The following is a 24,408-nucleotide window of genomic DNA, read 5'->3' on the forward strand; positions in this document are numbered from 1 at the left end:
GTTGATGTAATGGAGAGAAGATGGTTTTCTAGGTAACCTGGCCCTATCCAACATAAGGTTTTAAAGGTAATAACTAACACCTTGATTTTGTATCTCTCTGCTCCAGTGGTGGGATTCATTTTTTTACTACCGGTTCTGTGGGCGTGGCTTGGTGGACGTGGCGGGGGAAGGATACTGTAAAATTTCCAGTCAGAGGTGGTATTTGCTGGTTCTCCAAACTACTCAAAATTTCCGCTACCGGTTCTCCAGAACTGGTCAGAACCTGCTAAAATACCACCTCTGCTCTGCTCCCAACAGTTCATTAGCATCGGTACTTGATTTTATAGAGCTGCATGAAAAGGTTTGAGCATTTCTGGTTTGATTGTATGTTTCACTGAATTCCTATGTGAACAGATCTCTTTCAAAGATAATTTGTTGGAGCATACAGTTTTTGCACAAGCTGTACACCCAGCTCTTACTGGACTGTTTTTACAAGTACTGCAACAGTGATATTTCAGTCCCACCTGTATTAGTATTATTTATATTCACAAGTACTTATTTAATATGCAATTATGTTATCTTATATGCATTCGCTGTGCAATATTATGCTTGATTAATATGCCCCTTCATCTTCAATGAGCAAAGAAGTTCCCCCTTTTCAGAACACGACTTTAATCATACAGTTTAAAGTAAATAAGCAATGTCCCAAATTATTATTAACATTATCAGAATTCAGTTTCAAATTATTTTTTAATAATTTACATAGGATTCAGCTACCAAAACTGCCGTGAAATGGCAAATGAACACAGCAAATTAAGCACTTCAACCTGCATAGAGTTTCAGACATTTTACACTACTGGTTTCATGCATGCTTGTTTTTGCACAAATCTGGGATGTAAATGATATAAACATTTTAAATTTGAACTGTCTACATTTATCTTTCCCTGAGGATTTTCTCTGGATCAGGGGTTTCTCTAGCCTGGATTATGGTATATTATATTATGTGGATTGTGTTATTATTATAAGGTGCCTGTTGGTGTTGTGAAGCTGAGTTCATGAATCTATAGTGTTTTTGGAATAAGAACCCTTATTCCAAAAGCCCTTTTGTACTATACTAGAAAGGACTTTTCTACAACTTTTCACTTTTAAGTGACCTGAGGTAAATCCCTCACTAAAAAGATTAGAAAATAAAACAAAAATGTCTTATTACTACCATAACAACTAATGTGTAGATAGTTAAAAAACCTCAAAATAGATTGGATGAATTAAACAATTCTACTGATTAAAGAATTATCCCAGAAAATATGTTTGCTATGAACAAGATGGTTATAATTGCACATATCCACTGTGAGATGTGATGCCATTTATTTATGCATTAATAATTGTGCGGCAGATTATTATAAAAGTTCAAACAGAGACTTTAAGAAGAAGACATCAAGCATATTGTGTTTTCTGTTGATTTGTCTAAGGATAAAGGCTGGCAAGTTTTTTTTTAATCTTCTTCACAATTTTCCTACTTAAAAAAACACCACGATTGCAGCTAATTTAACAGCGTAACCGTACACTTTCTAGTTTCCTTGGGAGAAATGCAGAAGAGAAAGAAAAGCACAAAGGTTCTGGAAAAAACTAGGTTGCTTAGGAAGACAGAGGAAATGCAGGACGGTGAATGTCATTGTTAATTACTTAGCAATAGTTTATACAGGGGGAAAGCTATTTGGTTTGCGACTCTTGTTCAACTATCCTTGATACCTCAACCAATAAAAATGATTCATGCTTGCCAGCTTTCCTTTTATTTTTTAATGATTTCCTTGTTTCAGATAGGCTATACTTTCTAAGCGCTGATGTGCATTTCTCCAACTGAACTGTACAGAAGAGTACTCAGCTATGGCTATGTTTATCTCCTGCTCATTAAACATTGATGCCAGCTTTGAATTACATTCCTCACGTAGAACGTTGTTTTAAGGCTTCCACGTGGAAGTATGTTGCAGGAGACTACAGACCATTATAGAAAGCATCCCTGGCAGTTCTTCTCTACTCTTCCACAAAAAAACAAGCAATATTGGCTTGGAGACGCTACAGGGCATGGCCTGTCAACTTCTGTAGAACCGGTTGCTCCGAAGAGCAACAGACATAGAACCGGTTCTATGTCTGCTGCTGTTGTGGCCTACCCGGGCTCTTACCTGACCTTTATTTCTTGCTTTTTCAACTGCAGCTGCTTTGCGCGACACAGCTGCAGTTGAAAAAGGGCTTTTCCAACCGCTGTGCACTTGCACGCAGCGCTGCTCAGCTGTCTGGGCAGCTCAGCAGGTTGTAAACTGCACTCGCGCGGCTCATGCGACTTGCATATGTGCGCGTGACGTTAATAGACAGAACCGGTAGTTATACCAGTTGGATCCCATCCCTGATTAAAAGTACCTGGAACCAATCATATTAAATGTAATTAATTAATGTAATCTAAAGCAGGGGTCCCAAACTCTCGGGCCGCAGACCATTACCAGGCTGTGGTCTATTTGGAACCCGGCCATGTGAGTGGTCAGTTGGCAAGCAATGGGCCGGCACAAATGTACATGTGCGCATGCATGCACATTGTCCCAACATCTGTGCAAGTCAAGTTATGCATACATCTGTGTGTGGCAGCCCACTGCTGGTGCAGCCCTGTTCCCCTCTCCACAACCACTCCCACTGATCTAAAGTTTTTGTTCTGACTTTGAACACATCCGGAATGTGGTGGTTTTTTTAACCAAAATAGACACTGTTCTATTACATTATTGCAAGTTACAATTTATTCCATTTTCAATATGCATTCAAAATTACAGCCAAATAAAACCAGGGCTACAGATTAAAGGCAGGATTGTATACACACCTATTTTGAGGTCACTGCATTTGTTACCACTTTGGCTTCCTGACACAATTTATAAATCCCACTATAGTGTAGTGGTATCTTAAATGAGCAACTCCTCATTAAGCAGGTTTCTGTCTGTTCAACTAGTTGTCTAGAAAGAACCTGTTGCAGAGTCCCTCCTCCAGGTAAGATGCAAGCAGTTTGGGCTAGAAGTCAGATCTATAAATTTAGGAAATGCATTACCTGCAGTAACATGAATGACCTTGACTGTTTTCTTCCTCTGGGAAGGGAGACCACATCTCTCCTTTAACGACTGCAATATATTCCTTATATTGGAAATAATCACTAACTGTAGATGTGACTGCAATATTATGTGAATGTAACTTTTCAATAAAATAAAATTAGCTCATCTGGGGTTGTTTCTTGTCTGGTCTACCTTGTAAGGGTGACATTTTGCATATCTGAAAGTATATTTCTCCTTCTGTTTCCTTTCCAGCCTAAGAAACTGGGGAGTCCTCTTGTCCCACCCCCATTCTGAGCCTCTTGCCCCACCCACATTCCTGCTGTGGGTACAATTACTTTTTTCCTAACCCTACGTACCCGGTCTGTCAAGATCATCCCCACATATCATTAAAGGGCCCTCCTGGGAAGGGCAGACTTGGATATTTATCTGCAAGTCTGGTGTGAGGAAAACGTTGGGCATCTGTTGATTCTGCTTCAAACTGGACTCTAGCCTTGGAGCAGGTCCTACAGTGGTGGCTGGAGTTCAGTGTGGCTTGATTATCTAGGACAGGAGTCGGCAACCCACAACTCTGGAGCTGCATGTGGCTCTTTCATCCCTCTACTGTGGCTCCCTGTCACCAGTCGGTGCCACAATTTTGAGAGGAGCTTCCAGTTGTGGGGGAGGGGGGGGAAGCACAGCATGCCAGGAGGAGACTCTATGGCAAGGGGCGTGTTTCCAGTCGGCTCCCCAATTGATAGGGCTTTCAGTTAGGACAGGTAGAGGAAAAAGGACCCCGTGCTAGGAGGAGACTCTATGGTAGGGGAACCGGACTTCCGGCTGGCTCCAGAATTGAACAGGGGGTTTCCGGTTAGGACCTTTGTGGCTCTTTGACTGCTTAAGGTTGTTGACCCCTGATCTAGGAGAAGCTTGATCCTGATGAAGTAGACAGGGTACATGTAACTAATGCACAGCTTACTTACCTGTGTATTAGATCTATGCCCCTCATGTTTGGCTAATGGTGGTGAATTCTTCCTTGAGATGGGGATGGTTCTACCATCTTTTAAAGAGGCAGTGGCTCACCCACTCAAGAGCCCATTGCCCAACTTCATCAGATAATTTTCATTTGGTCTCCAACCTTCTCTTTTAAGAGAAGATGGTTAGCTGGTGGATTATGTAGACTTGCAAGATTTATATCAGCTCTCCCTGATAAATCAGTCAGAAAACACAATTAGATGAACTAATTCTACTTTACTGTAGAAACACATTAACAGACTTTTGTAAGTCTGAAAGTACAAACTTCCCACCAAACTTCTAACTGTTTTATCCACTTAGGCAGGTCCTACTTATGTTTCTTTCTCTGACTATTAAGCCAGCCTTATTGTCTGTTTCTTAGGCAACATCTCTTCCCTTTGTCTCCCAAGGTCATCCACACATTACATATAGAAAGGCAAGCTTGAATCATATACCTGGACTGCAAAAATCCAGGTGACCACTAGATAGCAACAAAACATTAATATGTCTATATTTTTTGCTGCAATCTAATGGCTATCTGGATATCAGTAATTAAATTGAATTGAATTCTGTATTGTCATTGTATGTATATACACAGTATACATACAAAATTCACATAACACCCAGAGACTAAACTCAACATGCACACACACATGACAATCCCCAAGCACTTCCCCACCAAAATTCCCCGCCTCCTAAAAACAGACAAGCATCCACACAACAGACCAAGTAATACTGTCCAACAGCTCACTGATGGCCATCCTTGAGTTCATTGTTAAGTGCAATTATAGCTCTTGGATAAAAAATATTCATAAAACATGTGGTCCGAGTTTTAATTGTTCTATATCTTCTGCTAAAAGGCAACAGTTCATAAAGATTGTGAGCAGAATGGGAAGAGTCTAGTAACCTAGATATAACTGTTCACTTAATTTTAAGTAGTTTAAGGAATAAATATTAACCTAAAAAACCACTTGTGATTCTCTTCTCGATAGAGTAAATAAATAAACATTAACTATCAATGACCAGCTTAAAAACAAAAGGAAAACAAATTGTGATAGCATGTTATAAAGCAATGTGTCATTTAAAATCTAAAGCGTCAAGTTAATGGAACTGAAGTAACTTTAAGAGAGGATTCATGCCAAATACAAACTTCAGTTTGATAGTTTGATCATACATCAAGACTCCCCACTGATGTTTCTAAGCACATGGCAAGCAGAAAATAAGACAGAGTTAGGTATATAGCATAATATGTATAACTCCATTTAGACTGTTTTTGCTATTTATTTAAAAGTCAAAGAACCAGATTTCCAGGTATTGGTATTTAACTCCTTACACTAAAGCAGCTGCAATCAAGACACCCTAGGGAACTTAAAAAGTACTTAGGTATTTTATTTCTCTGCTTCCTCCCCATCTTATTTGTTCAAAGTTCATACATTTATCTGATTCCATGGAGATGGTTTTGCAAAGTTTTTAATCAGCCTGAAGGCCTGGAAATCACGTGCCTCTGTTCTGGGGAAGGAAGCAAGTCATGGGAAGAGCATGCTGGTTTAATCATTATGTTTATTCCTAAATACAGATAGTTCTATTCAGCAAAGAGAATTGGGAGGGGGGGGGGAACCCTCCACCTTTGGAGGCTCAGATGACTCTCAAACAATTAAGAACTAAAATCCTTGTAAGTCCTTGGAATAAGTAACTGAATGATCTAATTGAGAACAGTGTTTATAGAAGAGAACTAGCAGAATCCATTGGAAACCCATCAGAAAACACATGGAAGGAAATATATGAAGCACATATGTGGATGTCATTTCCTCTGTGTTTGTTGCTAAGATTAACCAGATGGTGATACAGAATGCCTATTTTTAACATTGCAAGTTCTTAAAAAAAAATAAAAACCAAAAAAATTAGCAATAAAAACCACAAGTAACTTGACTGGCCTAATTTATTTTCTCTGCTCAACTACCCCATAATTTGTTCGATTTTGATTTAAGATTTTGTTGGGTTCATATTTTCACACAACAATTTAATGTTTACAGGGTTTATTGGCTGCTCCAACTGATGAGTGGTTAATATATAAATTTGGGCACTGTAACTGCTCAGTAAACATAGTCTGAATAATCCATGGCTTAGTCGTGCAATGTATGAAGCCAGCTACTGTTTGAAAGTCTCAAATAGCAAGATAAATTTAGGGCATATCTATTACCAGTTTTTAATGCCAAAATGTGATTAATAATTGAAACACCAAATCTGCTTGGAACAGGGCAGCATAGAAATGAAGTAATTAAAAATAAAAAAAGTCAACGATGAAAGAAAAGAATCTTTATTTTCACTAATATATCAATGGTTGATGTTTTGGCTATTATTAAACTTGATAAAAAGGGCTATTGTTCATTGGTGATGTGAAAGAAACGTCAGAATATACAAAATTCAGCTTTCCATGAGAGTGGACAATTCTTGCCACTTTAGGTAATGTCACAAAGGCATACTGACCTTCCCCAACTTGCAGCTCTCCAAATGTTTGACTACAACTCACATCAACCCTAGCCAGGCCTAAATGTTTATGGAGATTCTCAGTCATCCAGGTCATGGTTGTCCCAAAGGTGCTTTTTCAAGAGGCAACTGGACTTTCTGGATTTTCTTTGAAGATGTTTCGCTTTTCATCCAAGAAGAACTGAAGAAGTCTTCAAAATGTCTTCAAAGAAAAACCAGAAAGTCCAGTTGCCTCTTGAAAAAGCACCTTTGGGACCTAACCACACCTATTATTTTGCTACTTAGAAATGGCAGCTCTTGAGCAACTAAACATATCCAGAGGACATTCTTTCTGATTGCTACTATTTGCAAAGTACCTCACTATTCCAAGATTCTTTCACCCTGGAATTCTGTATTCTGCTTTACTGTAAAGTATAATGCCACTCCAGAGAAGAAATCGCGCAGAATAATTGGTTAGTGTTGGTCCAAAGCAGCCAACGTAGATGCATAACATGTCCTCCAGAAATAGGGAAGGAATACAAACAAGGTTAATAAAAAAAGGAACAGAAACACTCATTAAGTTCAGTGAGCTATAACAAATGAACTTCCTCTGGCTGTCTTTTGTCATTTGTTTGCTTTTAAGAAAGTTGCAAAAGTGGTTTAGCAGAACCAGGTTGATTAGGGGTTGAGGGGGAGAAGACATACAATTGTCTTATTTCGGTTTGGACTTTGTTCGATTCTTCCTAGTCTTTAGCTTTTGCGGTAGCCTTTAGATGAACTAAATGCCCTTTGGCAATGTATGACCTGGATGTCTTTATCAGTGACAAATCTGGAAGGCATAGGTGCACCAATTTATAGGCTGCTGAGTAAAGATAAGATCAGCAAGTCAATGTTTTACATTTAAACCGACCAAGTACAAAGGAAACAGAATGATAATATCAAAAGGCACTGGAAAATGTTATTGTTTACATATGCACACACTTGGGCCTTGAACCACAACTTAGAAAGCAACATTTGACCCCCATCTCTGTGTAAGTTTAGGATGAGAAATAGTCTTATTCCTTGATCTTGCAGGGCATATAATGTAACATTTGAAAGTCTTCTTTTCCCTCATACTTCTAAACAGAGCAAAACAGAATTCTGTTGTACATTTCCAAGTTTAACTGTTATGAATGTTCAGATGCAGAAGACGACTAGATCTTGTTTATATGAACAATTGTGAGATATAGCCCTGGTTTAACCACTTAGCTCCATCAAAGGATTGATGGGATCACTTGCCCATTTTCATATCTTGTTTTAAATTAATCATGAGGATAAGATTTCCTGTCATGTGCAACACCCCTGCTCTAGATGATCATATTTGAGTCCAGGAGATGAAGATATAATCTCTGTTTCCTGAGGCTCCCAGTTTTATTCTCTTCTAATTTAGAGCCTATATGCAAATGTCATGTGACCCTTGGAAACCAATTATGCCATCCCTTTGAAAGAAAAAGTAAAACAGACTCCTCCATTGTTTGATTTCCTTTAGCCTCTTGGAGGCTACAAGGGAGATGAATATTGTCTATTGCCAAGATGGCGCCATTGACAGCTGCCTTGGTGAAATGTTCTCTAATGGTTTACACTAAGAGCATATGCACCAAGACAAATTCCTTGTGTGTCCAATCACACTTGGCCAATAAAAAATTCTATTCTATTCTATATTGGAGCACACTAAACGTCTCAGCAATATTAAAGCAAAACCTAGAATTATGTGTGAAGCTTTGGGGCACCTACAAATGGGCCTTCTCCTCTGAGTCAGGAAGTGAAATGGAAGTGAAGCCAATGACTCCATCCTTCATATGGGTAGCAGCGAGAAAAAGAGCAGGTAATCACGCACTTGGCTAACAGAAAGACAGTGAGGCGATCCATTATTACCATTTCATTTATTAGAATCGGGAAGACAGTTTCTTTGAAAGCATTGAGAGGTTGTGGTGAATTGATTATCATCATCAAAAGTATAAATGGATGAGCTCATCTTTCAGGTCAGATGCCCAAGATAAATACTATTTTTTGGACCACTTACTCCTTGGTGATCAAAACTTGTAGCTTGTACAATTAATTACCTTTCTGAAAAGCATCTTCACAAAAACATAAAAATAAAAAAACTTTAAAACAGGCACAAGCACAAACAAAAATATTGTTAGGATATCTATAGCCCATGGAACAAGAACTACTAGAGGCAGAAACCAGATTCAGAGCAGGGGGCACTTGAGATTGCATTAACATTTGATGGATAATGGAAAAGGCAAAAGGGTTCACAAAAAGAGTATTTATTGTTTCATTTACCATTATCTGTGAAGATCAGGGATGTCAAGCCCAGGGGCCCGATCTGGCCTGGTGGGGGGATCCTTAGATCTGTCCAGATCTGGCCCGGGGATGTGTGTGCTTAGATCTGGTCTGTGGGGCCACCCTGGAACAGCCCGTAGTGCCTCTGCCAGTGAAAATGGAGCTGGCCACACCCACCTTGCCCCCCCAAAGTCAAACACAATCCTAATGCGGCCCTCAATGAAATCGAATTTGACATCCCTGGTGTACATCACAAGATATCATTGATAGCTTTTAAAAATAGGGTGATACCAAGCAATCACATCTGCCTATTGTCCAAAATGGTATAGGGTCTCCTGCTTGAGCAGGGGGTTGAACTAGAAGACCTCCAAGCTCCCTTGCAACTTTGTTATTCTATTGTCACACTTTTTTTCCTTCCAAACTATAAACTAAACAGGTGTGGAAAAGAAGCCGAGCTCTTTGTTTACACAATGTGTAATTTTAGCATATAATATACTATGAACTCTCACTTTCCCAATATCCATCTATCCTAGCATTCCAGAAAATAAGTAGAAAAGCTATGGTTATAATACTCAGTGTCTTATTTTGCAGTAACTTCAAATGCGAAACAGCTTGGGAATGTTTCCTTGGACATAGATTTTATACTCTCAGTTTTTTTCCAGTCATATACTATTACACAAGAAGAACTCAACAGGCCCTCCTTATAGCATTTAGAATAACAGATCAATCGGTCTTCCTATGGACCCACTGTTTAACTCAGGGATCTCCAAATTTGGCAACTTTGAGACTTGTGGACTTCAACTCCCAGAATTTCCCAGCCAGCAAGGCTGGCTGAGGAATTCTGAGAGTTGAAGTCCACAAGATACCAAAGCTCTTGAGTTACAACTTTTTATACAGGACATTTTAAAAAGCTGTCACTGAAGAAAGCTTTCAAAGCTTTCCCACACCTTTATTACAAATCAGACTGAAAGAACTCACCAACACATGAGAGCGGCTACCACAGCAGTCCAGGTGATGCAACAAGAATTGGGCTTCTTAGTCTCCGACTCTTCCTCCTTCTTGCAGCAAGATAGGCAGATGAGATAGATGCCAAGGAAAACCAGGTTGAGACCCAAGAAGAGAACTCCAGTTAGAGCCAAGAGGATCAGGGACTATGAGACAAGAAAGGGAGAACTCTCTTTAACCCTCTGTTTATGGCTTAAAAACAAACAAACAAGTAAAACATTTTCCTGCCATCAGTCAAAACATATTGTATATTTGATGCTGGAACCAGAGCTACTAGCCCTAATGCTAATCTCTAGCTTTGGTCTTACCATAATTTCAGAACTGAAGACTTGCTTTTTATCATCACTTGATTCTTGTAAACAAATGGCCAAAAAATGGATAGTAGACTTTTTGTACACCACAGCATATAAATTAGTTTAAAACTAGCCTTTCTAAAATGAAATCCACTTGGAATTTGCCTTGCTTAAACTACTGGAAAGCAAAGGAACAGAAAAGATATCAAATATGTTAAGATCTATTTCCATCCAAATGCCAAGCTGTATAGTTTAAATTTAGCAATTGCCAACTAAATTGTTAAATTTTGCTACAGCATCTACTTAAACAGCTGTTTATTTATTACATCAAATACTATATATACTTCTCCAGTAGTTAAACGAACATGGCAAATTAAATTTCATGGAACTTAAATAAGAATCCCTATAAACTCAGAAAGTCGGGAGGTAAAAAATGATCCTATTTTATTTTGTTTATTTTTACCCCACCTTTATTGTTTTTATAAATAACTCAAGGTGGCAAAAATATCCAGCACATTTTTCTCCTCACCTCCTCCTATTTTCCTCATGATAACTACCCAGTTAGGTGGGTTGAGCTGAGAGAAAGTGACTGCCCCAGTCAGCCAGCTGGCTTTCAGGGTTAATGCATCAGTAGAACTCATAGTCTTCATAAAAGATGTTCATATTGCAGACCTTAAGGCTCCTTACATGTGTGATAAACACAAATTACAAATATTAGAGATATTAGCCATTACCAGCTATATCAGTCATTTGTGACTTGAGTGGTTAAAAGGGAAAAAAATTAAGAATCATCCAAATGATGTTTTCCAAAATCATAAGAACTGGTCTTACTTGCTGGAGATAAGCAATTAAATGACCATTAACAAGCTTTATGTGCCTAAACAGAAGTGCCATTCTCCCATAAGAGGTAATTATGCCTCAGGCATCTTTACCATTAATAGCTGCACAAATATAGGCCAATTCAAGGCCCTTTCATGGCTGACAGTGGTGCAATTGCCTATTTACTGATTTCTAAAAAATGTTTTCCAACCCATCATCCAGTTAACTCTGCAACACAGAAATGGTTTTAGTTTTGCAGGCAGAAAGCACAGTACATTTAGAATGCCTGAAGCCAACCAAACGCTCTACATGAAAGATGGACCTCTCTTACTGTGTGAAATTATTTGGCTTATGAACCATTCTGCATTTGTAGGATTGCAAATAGGCCATAATAAACATTAAGATAAGTGCAGTGCTAAAATGCAAATGAAATCCCCAATTAAGCAGGAAAAAAATAGAATGGCTCCTGATAAATCTTTAATTTGTTCCTTAATTTGTTCTACTACATTAGAGCTCACATCCTTCTCTCACTATATGGTGTCTGTACACTGTTATAATCTCTTGACCGAGACAAATTTTAGGACATTCTGCAAAAACTCTATCTTTTATTATTATTAAAATGTTGGTTCTCTATATTTTAGAAGAGTTGGTTCCAGAAAGCAGAATCAGTCATGCCTTTCTTTCAAAGGTAACATTTGATAGTATGTCTAATTTTTTTTCAAAACGCCATTTTTGCAGAACCTTTGCTGCCATCCATGCTTTTATTGGAAATATACTGTTTGTGCTATAGATATGAAGCGTGTGGAATGATGTTTTAGCTCATGCCACTATTACATTTCTATACAAAGTTGATGTTTTATTAAGGGGAACACCAAGATTGGAGAAAAATCTTATTGTTGCATAATGCAGTTTAGGAACAAGATATATAAACTCTATTTTGACTCGGTTGATTTACTTTCTCTTGAAGGCTTTGAACAAGATACCAAACTGTTATGCAGTATGTACAGGTCGTATTCGACTTACAACAGTTCATTTAATGACCGTTCAAAGTTACAACAGCACTGAAAAAAGTGACTTATGGCTGTTTTTCATATTTAGGACCATTGCAGCATCTCTATGGTCATACGATTTACATTCATGGATGCTTGACAACTGACTCACATTTATGATGATTGCAGTGTCCTGGGGTCACACGAACACGTTGTCACCTTCTGACAAGCAAGGTCAATGGGGAAACCAGATTCACTTAAGAACTCTGTTACTAACTCAGGAACTGCAATGATTCACTTAACAAATGTGGCAAGAAAGGTCGTAAAATGGGCTCAGTTAACACATTTCTCACTGAGCAACATAAATTTTGGGCTCAATTGTGATCATAAGTTGAGGACTACCTGTATACACTTGATAATAGATTGGCCCATCATGCACCACATTTTTTTCAGGTGGATGATTTTCAGTCCTTTCCTCACCCATCCACCTTGATCTTGCATTCCCTTACATGTAGTCCTTGACTTGCGACCACAATTGAGCCCAAAATTTCCATTGCTAAGTAAGACAGTTACCGTAAGTGAATTTTACTTCATTTTATGACCTTTCTTGCCACAGTTTTTAAAGGAATCACTCCAGTTAAGTTAGCAACACAGCTGTTGACAAAGTAACAAAGTTAGTGGCTTCCTCACTAACTTTGCAAAAGGTGATCACATGTCCAGGGGACACTGCAAACGCCATAAATATGAGCCAGTTGCCAAGTGTCCGAATTTTGATCACATGACCATGGGAATGCTGCGATAGTAGTAAGTATGAAAAATGGTCACAAGTCACTTTTTTTACTGCTGTTGTAAATTCGAACGGTTGCTAAATGAATGGTTATAACTCAAGGTTTGCCTGTATTTACATTCTTCCTTCCTTCCTTCCCTCTCTCCCTCCCTTCCTCCCTCCCCCCTCCCTTCCCCAATCTGGAATAATTTACAGTGATATTTTACTACATCAAATGAAACAGTATATAATTGACAGAATACATCAAGGCACAGGATAATACAATAAAATGAATAAATAACAACCAGATTGCCAATATAAACAATTACAACACCTTAACATCAAACTCCAAGAGCCCTGAATAAAACTGTTCTCTTAGCAGCCTTATGAAATGATGCCAGAGTTATTGCCAGATGGATCTCTGAGGCAGTTTGTTCTACATAGTGGTTAAAAAAACCCACTGACGGTAACAGACCATATACTTCTTACTTCCCTTACCAGTGGGACACTGAGCATAGAATAACAGAGTTGGAAGGGAACCTGGAGGTCTTCTATTCTAACCCCCTGCTTAGGCAGAAAACCCTATAGCATTTCATTCAAACGGCTGTCCAATCTCTTCTAGAAAACCTCCAGTGCATTCGCAACTTCTAAAGGCGAGCTGTTCCGCTGGTTAACTGTTCTAACTGTCAGGTGATTTCTCTTTATTTCTAAGTTGCTTCTCTTCTTGATTAGTTTCCACCCATTGCTTCTTGTCTTGCCTTCCGGAGCTTGACTCCGTCTTCTTTGTGGCAGCCCCTGAGATATTGGAACAGGGCTATCATGTCTCCCCTAGTTCTTCTTTTCATCCCCACATCCCCAAACTAGGATAAGCACACATTAGACGCTGCTTACAATTGACATTATGGGAGGTGTTAGGGATAACATTGTTTTACCCTAACTGTTTTGGGTAAAGATAATAAAATGCTGAATCATGGTTTGTCAGATAAAGTGTATGTGACTTTAAGCTAAAGGAATGTAATTAAGGGTGCATGTTAGTGTTTGGGGATTAACCCCCTAGCAGAGTATTGCAGCAGTAGTCAAGCCAGGCAGCCAAACGAGAGTGGAAGGGCCCCAGAGTATACACACACTGAACACAAACACTGTTTGTAGTTTAAATAGTTTTTAATCCATTTAGATATTTGGTATCAATGTTATACCTAACAGTGCAGCTGTAAAAGTACTATATAAGCAGCAAGGCACTCTCTGGCTCTTACTGGCTGGCTTATTGAAGACTGCATTCTTGCTGGATCGGGGAGGAGAAGAAGTGTTGGATTACTTTGAAGATATTTCTCAACGGAGAGAAGATAAGTTTTGGACAGATTTATTATATGTGTACTGACACTGGCTATTCGACATGGACTTTGCAAATAGAGTATCCCTGACAAGACTTGACTGAAATGATATATGACTAATGGACCGTTATTTGACTATGCTATAATTCTTAAATGGAATAAACTATATTCTTGATAGCACAAACGTATCTGTATTTTTACTGCGTGTTAACTAGAAAACGTATCTCACACATTTACCTGTCTTCCTATCTGACTTCGCTGCACATTCTGTTTAGTTTGTTTTCCTTAACACCCGTTGGGGAATCCAGGCTTAACAGGAGGCATCAGGGCTTGCTGGGAAGCCTCAGCTGACATCAGAGATCAGTGCCAATTATGCATTTGAGTAGAAATGCAGATAGGTTCACACTACTTGTACATTGCAAACAGTTGGTGAATCTGGTTGTGCAACAAATAGAAATCTATAGCATAAGCAGTTACTGTATAGTGGAGAAGTACACCTGCCCTCCCTGACACGTGGGCTAAAACCCCCCAGAGCACAGGGCAGGTAGTCCTCGACTTACGACAATTGAGCTCAAAATTTCTGTTGCTAAGTGAAACATTTGTTAAATGAGTTTTGCCCCATTTTATGGCCTTTCTTGCCACAGTTGAGTGAATCACTGCAATTGTTAAGTTATTAAGCGGCTTCCCTATTGATTTTGCTTGTCAAATGGTCACAGAAGGGGATCACATGACCCCAGGACACTGAAACCATCATAAATATGAGTCAATTGCCAAGTGTTTAAATGTTGATCATGTGACTACGGGGGTTATGCTGCAACGGTTGTAAGTGTGAAAAATGGTCATAAATAACTTTTTCAGTGCTGTTGTAACTTCAAATGGTCACTAAATGAACTGTTGTAAGTCGAGGACTACCTGTAATCTAGCTGGCTGAGAATAATGAACTGCTCATTGCCTTCTTTCTTTCATTTATTGTTAAATTGCTAAGAAAATATGAATATACATTATGACAGGGCATCATGCAGCTTCCTACACTCTCTTTCAAGCTATTTAGGACATTAATGGAATTTATTCTATCTTTCTTCCAAAAAGGAGCTGAGTATTTTGCAAACAACTTTCCGGATACTCATCAGTTAAACTACTGGGCCAAACATCATTAGTTAATACAAAGAAACTGTATACTTGCTTTCCAGTGCAGGATCTCAAAACTTAAACTTTCAGCCTTGTTGCCATGCTTTCACTGTCAGAGGATTGTGCATATGCTATGCATATGTACCGTGCATGCATTTACTGCGACAACAGAGACATGTATATATTAGACATTTTCTAAGGGTGCAGGTGAAGTGCAGATTCTTAATTACATGGAGGCTATTTAGGGCAACAGTTCATAGTGATTGTAATATATACTAAAGTTTTTCAAGCCTCTCTTGAAACTATTAGAAAAAAAAAAGATTTTCCAAGAGCTTTTTAGGAACATTTTCCAATGGCCTAATTAACCAGAAGCTTACTTGGGAGTGTTGGGGTATATCCCATAAATTTCTTTTAAACATAGGCTGTATTGCCTTTGCATACTTTACAAATTCCAGTTTTCCATCCCTCCTTGCATATTGAAATGTTCCAATCTGATGGGCTCTGTCTTCATGTGTTAAGTTGCTAATTATTTTTTTAAGCAAAGCAATTTTTGGAAACAAAGATTTTACCGGGAAATCATAAGGGTGGGAAAGTTTTAACTCCATCACATTTAGTTTGCTGTTCTTCCTAGGTGTTGAGAGCCCACCCACTGAATCTGAATTGTTTCTCACTTTTCGTTATCAGAAAACACGTGCATGGCAAAACTTCACAGGTGTTGCTGTTTTTAACCACAGTGCTTTTCCACTGTGCATATAAATGTATCCCTGTAGCTTTAGTTTCTGATGACATGTTTGAAAGCAATATGTTACCCAAGAAAGTCAGATAAATGTTGGACAAAATCCATGGTCTTGGCAACTGGATAGTCTTGACAAATACAGTTGGGTTTTAGCTCAGGCCAACTATAGCTTCACTTGAAACCTTTGAACAATCTGCTTGTGCTCAAGCCAATCTATCGCCATCCTCCCTGAATTTTTTTTTTTTTTGAAACATAGGAAGCGGGAATGCTACGCAGGCTTTCAAGTCCTGGAGGAAATCAAATAAAGAAAATGCTCATTTCAGAGCCAAATGATAGTTCAGCTCGAAGCACAGAAACAAACTAAGAAAATAATAGCAATACCAACAGCAGACTTATATACAGCTGCACAGTGCTTTACAGACAGTGCTTTACTAAACAGTTTACAGAGTCAGCATATTGCCCCAATTATGTTTGTCCTAATTTTACTAACCTTGGAAGGATGGAAGGCTGAATCAATCTGGAACCAGTCAGAATCGAACTGCTGGCAGTCGGCAGAGTTAGCCTGCAATACTGCATTCTAACCACTGCGCCACCATGGCTCTTGCAATGAAGAATGAAGGGCCATGGAGGGTATAACTCACAAAAAGGCTATTTGCAATAGGTTGTAAGTGATCAGTCACTTCCTACAATTCTCATAGGACAATATAGAACAATGGCAGTCTACATGCAAAACATTTCCAACAATATGCCATGTTAACAATCATTGCAAGACAGCAGTAACTAGGCAAGTGTGAATGAAGCTGATGGGAGGTTAGGTCATTCTCTAGTACCAACTGTGCACTTGTTCTAACCTCAACGAAGGGCACTGGATTTGAACTTCAATGCCATTATAGTCTGCAATCTCGCTACTTAAAGACCTGCATTCATCTTGTATGAACTTAGCAGACCAATTCATCAAACATCAGAGCAAATTTCTTTTTGTTTTTCTAGACTAGAGTACTATCCTTGGGTAAATTAAATGAGCTCTTCTCTGTCTGCTTAAATGCGCTTTGAAAATAATTTTTAGGTTTTATTAATGTTTAGAATTCCATTGTAATATAAAAGACAGCTCAATAAAGGTGTTAACTCAATGTCCAGCATCAGGCCCTCAGTATCAAAATGCTGTACTCGGATGGACCAGATGTTCTTAGCAAAATAAAGAATAACACATAACATATTATTTGTTTATTTATTTAAATGTACTGGCCGCTCAATTCCAGCGGACTCTTTAACCCAGTACCAAAGAGGGATTGTATTAATGGATGCATCAAAAACAGTTCTCTCAAGGAAAATAAAAGCTTTCCTTTTTTCCACTGACGGCAGAGGCTTTGGTGCTGCTTTTTATTAACCAAGCCTGTCAAAGCAGTGAGCCTTGCATGACACAGGCGCCAAGCTGGAGTCCCCAACGAGAAGCAATTTGTTTAAAACTAAATCACAAGGATTGCTTTGAACACAGAACAGCTTTTTTTGCTGCTGAAACTTTAGTTGCTGTCAAAAGACATCTCTTGACCCCCATTAGGACAGAAGTACGCTTTGTCGGACGGTGTTAAAACCTGAGGTTCCCATTCAGCACCTTCAGATGAATGCTGAGGCAAAAGGAAGAAGGGAAACCAGGCAGATAAAGCACAAAATCCCTTAAAAGCACAAACATCTGCCAGAATGACAAAAGAAGTCAATGGAGACCCTAATACAATAAAGGCATTTGTAAGAGCACACTTGGGGAGGGCAGAGATATTTTTCACAGAATGCAGCCTAACATAAAACAAACAGCACGTATTTATTAATCAAAAGACAGCTTTCTGTGGCAAGAAAAAACTTGTAATTTGACAGGAGAGAAGAACAAAAGCCCTCAATGCAATATTTTGGGCCTTCGGGTGTGAAAACCTCAAAATTCCTCACAGGAGATATCAAGAATGTGTAATCTTATTACTGCTTCCTTTGATCCACATCACTCAATTCAACCCACCTCCCTTTAAAATATTTCAGGCCATCTTCAAAGGAATCCAAGTGCCGGTAAAAAAAAACCCAGATGGAAGAATTTTAATCTACACATGCAAGAACATTTCAAGGGGACAGAGATGTCTTTGTACTTTAGAGATAACTGAATGTACGTACTTTTTTTTTTAAAAAAAGAACACAGTAACATAGCATGGTGATAATGTTTCAATAAAACATATTTTGAAAAAATAGATGATGAGTAGAAATAGAGACATGTATTATAAACGCTGTAATTTGATAACTAACTGAACATAAATTTTGTCAGCTTCATTCATCAGCTGTCTTAACTGGGCCTAAGGTAGAAAAGTTTAGCTGTGATATTTTAAAAAACTAATAATAACTACAAAGAATCTTCTATGAAACAGAACTTGTTTTTTTTCTTTGTAAAGAGAGAGTAATCCAAAAACATAGGGATTCCATCTGATTCTGAACAGCTTCTATTCCATTCCATTTTTTAAAAAAGTACATTTTTAAACCATTGCAATGCAATCATTTATTAACTTTATCTTCTCCATATCAGACAAACGGGAACCATATCAGCAGAAGAGAAGAAAGATCCATGAAGGGGGTCCATGTGGGGGATAAGGGCTGGTACAGATGTTGCAATGCCAAGGAAAATCACTGAGATGTGGTATCTGAAATTTCCATGGTCTATTCAGAAACAGATCTCTCACACTCTGATTGCTTAGAGTGCTAATTTAGAATCACTGTTCAGCTCCAGCATCTTTAAAATCAAAAGTAGAACCATCGCTTAGATATTGGGCTTGTGTCAAAGTCTAGCTAGGCTACCAAAAGCTAGGTTGCCATCTGATACAGAGATTCTTCATAGCTATATGCAGAGTATTTGGAGTAGATAAGACGACCAGCAAGGCCAAGATTAATAATGCTCATGGATGCATGGAAAGACCTTTTCAACATCAGTTCTTCTAGAAATAAGTAAACCTAGGTTCACCTTTTGTAAATAAATAAACCTAGGTTAGAGGTCTGTAGGGAATTACATACTTGCAGAAGATGCCCATGCCAATCAAATGCCAGTTTTAGGGTTGCAAGAGAGTCAACATGCAGGGTGTGATGGAACTGGAAGATTTATGAGTGTGCGTGAAACAAAACAAAAATTTGTGTTTACCAGGTTCTAATCATTTGATATAACAATAGCTATAGATTTTAATAAGATGTGATGTGCTAGGGAGGGAAAAACGAGGCTTTTACTTTTATCAGTGTACATCTTGGAGACATATTCCTTTGCAGAGTGCAATAGCCTGCCAGAATCAGAGCAGACAAAGGATGCTTGATCATGTGAACAGGGGCTTGTAATTGGCAACCACTGTCCCCATAGCCCATATCGTTTGCCTGCAATGAAAAGCATGCAATAAACATTTCCCTGCCACCATCAAGTGCTCTTGAGATGAAAAACAAACATTACAAATCCCCTAGAGTGGGCAGTTGTGCCATGCACCATTGTTCACTTCTTTACTGGTGTAAATCTAGCCAAACATTGCCAGGTTTCTATGAGGCAACAATCCACAGCCTGGGCAGTATCTGCTTCTCCTTGGATAATTTCCAACCCTGAGGTCAGAAGAGTGTGGGAGGAAGAAGAAATCGTTCTACTTCCTTCCCAAGCCACCAACTTCACATGCTCATAAATGGCTGCTCAGTCTCATCTTGGCAGGACGCCCTTTAATGCATGGTCAGCAAGCAATAGTACTGCTATCTATTATCAGCCAGGACAAGACCAATTTTGCAAACAGCATCTCTTACTCACTCTCTCTTTTCTAAACTTACAGTCACCTCAGTAAGAGAACAATGATGCATCATTAAATGGAATATTCAACCTACCAATGAAATGTATAAATTCTGAGCCATAACTTTTCTCTCCTTTGCTTTTTTATTCTTAGTCTCAGTAGAGAAGGAAGAAAATAAGAAATCACACTATTTTTTGTTAACTGGAGGATAAAGAAATGTCATTCACGGTATCACTGGAATATAATCTGCATACTGACCCCACAATTTTGGTTGTAGATTAGCATCAATATCAACCCAACTGATGTGACTTGTTAAACCAAAATTGATGGCAGAGGAGTACAGCTACTCCATAGCGGAGGACCATACTTGGCATTTAATTACATCTCAATGGCCATATTTTGAAAGTAGTGGGCAATGTCAAGACGGTAATTTGTATTCAGTTATAGTTAAATAAAGTTGATATGATTACTACCTACTTAGGTACTGAATAATGTTTACCTTCTATTGCATTACAAATTCCAGTTCAGTAGTAGCTTTTGGAGAATTTGGGAGGTTATACTGTTGACTGTTGGGGGACATTAAGGCCCAGGATTTCACCTCTAATTCAGGGCTTAACATTATGCATAAGATCAGAATTTAAAGTGAGCCGGCCCATTGAGGCTTGTTCAGTATAACATCATTAAAATAAACAATGGCTAATGCATTATACAAATCCTACCACACAAAGTGATGAACATATTGGCTCGGAACAGATTCAAATGTGGTGTTACACAAAAGAGGGCCTGAAATCTGACATTTAAGGAGCTCATATAAATTGGTCTGCATGAGGATTGCATACTGAAAATGGAGACATTCAGATTGAAATTTATTTGATTCAATAAAGACATGGGAAAACCCCGAGTATGCAGCCTTCATGGTGGCTTTAGGAAAAAAAAGAAGCAATTCCTTCTCGGGTCCTGTTTATTAGATGGAATGTTTGACAAAGGCCAGACAAAAGGGGAAGTAAGGAAACTGGAAATTATAACTATTTGGAGCCAGGGTATACAAGGAGGCAGATGTGCATAATTAAAAAGGTTCTTCCTTTTTGTGCCTCTCCTTTGTACCTCCTCACAAAGTTTTTTGAACTGTGCCTTTTACCAAAGTTTAAAATATATCTGCCAACCTGGCATGTCTAGAAAAATAAATAGATGCTCCAGAATCAAATTAAACTAAAGTATAATCGTATGATTTTCAAGATTCAAAAGGAAAAAAAAATCTAATATTTTTCTTGTCACTTGTACATTGCAAAGGTTACAACTCTTGTGCTATAAAGATAAATCCCTAATTTCAGCTTCATCAAAATGTATATTTATCCTAGAAATATTATATATATATATATATATATAAAATGAAATTTATATGTAATATATATGAAATGTATATTAATGTTTTAATTAAGTTTAGAGACATTAAGAAAGAAATATATTTAAATTCTGGATCATTCCATCTTATTGGGAGTGAAGAGTTATTAAATGTGTTCATATCTGTGATGGTATTAAAATTCTTAATACAAAATATATTCTTTCCTTATACCAAAATATGCTTACATACATTATTTGGACAATAGACAGAAGAGACCAATCCGCTCTCCAACCATGTCCTAAAACTGCTTTTTAAAACATACAGTTCTCAGAATTTGGATGTTTATTGCCTGGGTGTGTGTTCTTTTCCTGAATTTTTTTGTGTTATTATTTGGTTCTGAGTTTTTTTTTAAATAAATGCTTCCTTATTTTAAAAACTCTGAAGTCAAGTGTTAGAGAAAAACAAACATTTACTTATATTACATCCTTGTCCACAAAAAGTTTCAGCTTTTATTATGGGATATAATTAGAAAAATTCTGAGAAACTATCAGATTATAACTGTGAAAACTTCAGATATTTTGAAAACAACAGACCAATAAACTTTTCCATTTGTAATTATAATACAGTTGATCACATACAATACGTCGATCATTCTGGAAAATCTGGAAAATTGTAAGGACACTATTAATAGTTTCTAAATTTCAGGATGCAATACTAAGCTGTGGTTTGTTGTGATATGCAAAATTGAAAGAAGCTGCAATAAATGTAGGGTTTAAAAGTTCCTTCTCAAAGTTGTATAATTTAGATAAGAGGCTTGCTTCTACTCTTAATTTACTCGAAGCTTCCCAAATTACCTGAGTAGGAATTCTGAAGCACAATTTAGAAATCATTTTTGCAATGGGCCTATTTGAACTATCATTAATACAGGTAGTCCTTGACTTACAACAGTTCATTTAATGACATTCAAAGTTACAACAGCAGTGAAAAAAGTGACTTATGACCATTTTTTACACTTATGATCAGGGGGTGGGATTCTACCGGTTCAGCCCAGTTCTATAGAACTGGTAACTCCGAAGAGCAGCTGACACCGAACCAGTTCTCTGCGACGATCTTCACCCGCCCACCCCGGCTCTAGGTTGTGCTTTATTCCCTGCCTTTTCTCCTCAGCTGTTTTACACAGCACAGCTGAGTGCTGCTCGTCAGCAGGAGAAGGTGAATGTTTGCCGGAGCCGGTAATTTGTAAGTAGTTGCGCACGTGCTTGCTCACTGAACGGGTTGTTATGCCAGTAGGATCCCACCCCTGCTTATGACTGTTGCAGCATCTCCATGGTCAATTCAGATATTTGACAATTTATGACAATTGCAGTGTCCTGAGGTCATGCGATCAGCTATTGTGACCTTCTGACAAGCAAATTCAAAGGGGAAGCCAGGTTCACTTAACAACTACGTTACTAATTGAACAACTTCAATGATTCACTTAACAACTGTGGCAAGGAAAGTCATAAAAATGGGGCAAAGCTCACTTAACAAATGTTTCACTTAACTGTATAAATTTTGGACTCAATTGTGGTTGTAAGTTGAGGATTACTAGACAACCCATGATCTCTGGGTCATCATTTCATAAATATTTTTCTTACCAGTTTGCTTCAACAACGATAGAGCTTCTAAAGTACTGATTTCACTGGGAAAATTATTAAAAATTCAGGGAGATATACATATTCATGTAACCCATGTTGAACAGCATAGCCCAGTCAAAGATCAGGAGTTGACCACAGGAAATATTTTATAACATTTTGTTTCATATAATAAAATGTTCTATGATAATGTTTATATCATAAAATGTTTTATATAATTTGCCAAAATTTTAATTCCACGGGAGTCATAGATTTTGGATGCATTTTGTAAATTAATCCATTTGTAGTAACTTGGTGGAAAAGGTTTTGCCATATGATCTCCATTTCGCCCAGTTAAAGGTAGATGCAAAAAAATTAGTAGCATATAGATTAACTATCGTATTATATACTAATAAATCGTGACTGAAAACAGGCTGATGAAAAATTTATCCTGGATGTTCAAGACCAGAACTGCAGGGCAAGACATAAGGTTTACTCTAGTTTCTTCCTGGTAGTAGAGCTAAGCTAAACGATACACATATCTAGAGACTAGCATTTCCGAATCTTATCACTTTCTGATATGTTAGACAGGAAATCTTCAAACTTTATGATATTGCATTCTCCAAAAATGATAAATAAATTTATACCACTACATCATCATGAATAAAACAAGATATTTCATTGTAATTAGGAGTGGATAAGAAATTTAATCATATTTGATATTTGCACTCACATTTTGCTTTTCTCCAACCACTTGACACAAACCACCATTTAAAAAAGCTACAAATTTTAAAAGAAGAGCTAAAAATACTGGACTTTATTTACATACTAGCTTGATACCTGTGCTTCGCAACAAAACTATGTGGTTGGGCTTAGTTTTGGGGGAGAAAAATCAGGAAAAAAAAATCTGCCTCTGCCTACCAGCATCCATCGGTATTCATCTGGCTAGTCCTGTCAGTGTGTGAGAGTTGAGGACTGTTTGGAAACTGAAACAATATTTGCTGTGTGAGCAAGGAGACATCAAGGAGCCTGGGCGTGGCTTAGCTCAACTGTTCTCTACTAAAGCTGCTTGGTGCTGTGAAACTAAAACTGAAACTCCTCTCCTCTGCTTGTGTTTTGCATTTGGAACAGATTTGTTTTCAGGTGGAGAGGGGGAGTAGAACTCCTTAGCATCAGAGCATGTTAATAATAATATACGAAATACTAATGCTCTGATGGTCATTTCGAAAAATCCTTTCTTAGTGAGCACTTAGAAGCCATACGTGCCAAATTTCAGGTTTGTAGGCTTTACGGTTCTGGAGAATTTATGATGATACGTGAGTGGTATTTTGCTTTTATATATATAGATAGAACAGTCTGTTGGAAACAATCTGCCTTCACAACACTGATTGATGGAAGGTTTTAACAGGAAGCTAGACTCACAGATTTAGCCATCTCTCAAAACTCATTCTGTGTTTTGCTTCTTGCTCTGCCTGCTCACATACAAAGTAGGTTTGGCCTAGCAATGTGACAGCATTGGTCCAAAAGAAAGAGATTGACTTTCCTGTTTTAACTTATGCTCAGTCTATAGATTCAAAGGGATATGGGCTAAACAAGTCTGATACATTTTATCAGGTCTAAAGGTTACATTTCATTGTGCAGTTTCAGACTTGCACACACACAAAATTCTTTCTAAACTATGTTTCTTATCAGCCGCACTATTTTACAGCTACATCTTGAAATCATGTTCTGGATTATGTCACAAATAAACGCCAATCATCT

The 24,408-nt window shown here is 38.0% G+C and overlaps 1 protein-coding gene across 3 annotated transcripts in view; it reads right to left on the reverse strand.

Annotated features, from left to right (window-relative positions):
• TTYH2 (tweety family member 2) overlaps nt 1–24,408 on the reverse strand; it is a 64,885-nt gene that overhangs the window by 35,788 nt on the left and 4,689 nt on the right. For all 3 annotated transcript variants that reach the window (XM_087956020.1, XM_026675786.2, XM_087956019.1), the window contains exon 2: nt 9,825–9,997. In XM_087956020.1, the coding sequence (XP_087812146.1) occupies nt 9,825–9,997 (173 nt within the window). The remainder of the gene's footprint in view (nt 1–9,824; nt 9,998–24,408) is intronic.

The sequence above is a fragment of the Notechis scutatus genome, chromosome 2 (genome assembly GCF_049901735.1).
Source record: "Notechis scutatus isolate UNSWTSFEM ecotype Mainland chromosome 2, rNotScu1.2, whole genome shotgun sequence".
NCBI classification, from domain to species: Eukaryota; Metazoa; Chordata; class Lepidosauria; order Squamata; family Elapidae; genus Notechis; species Notechis scutatus.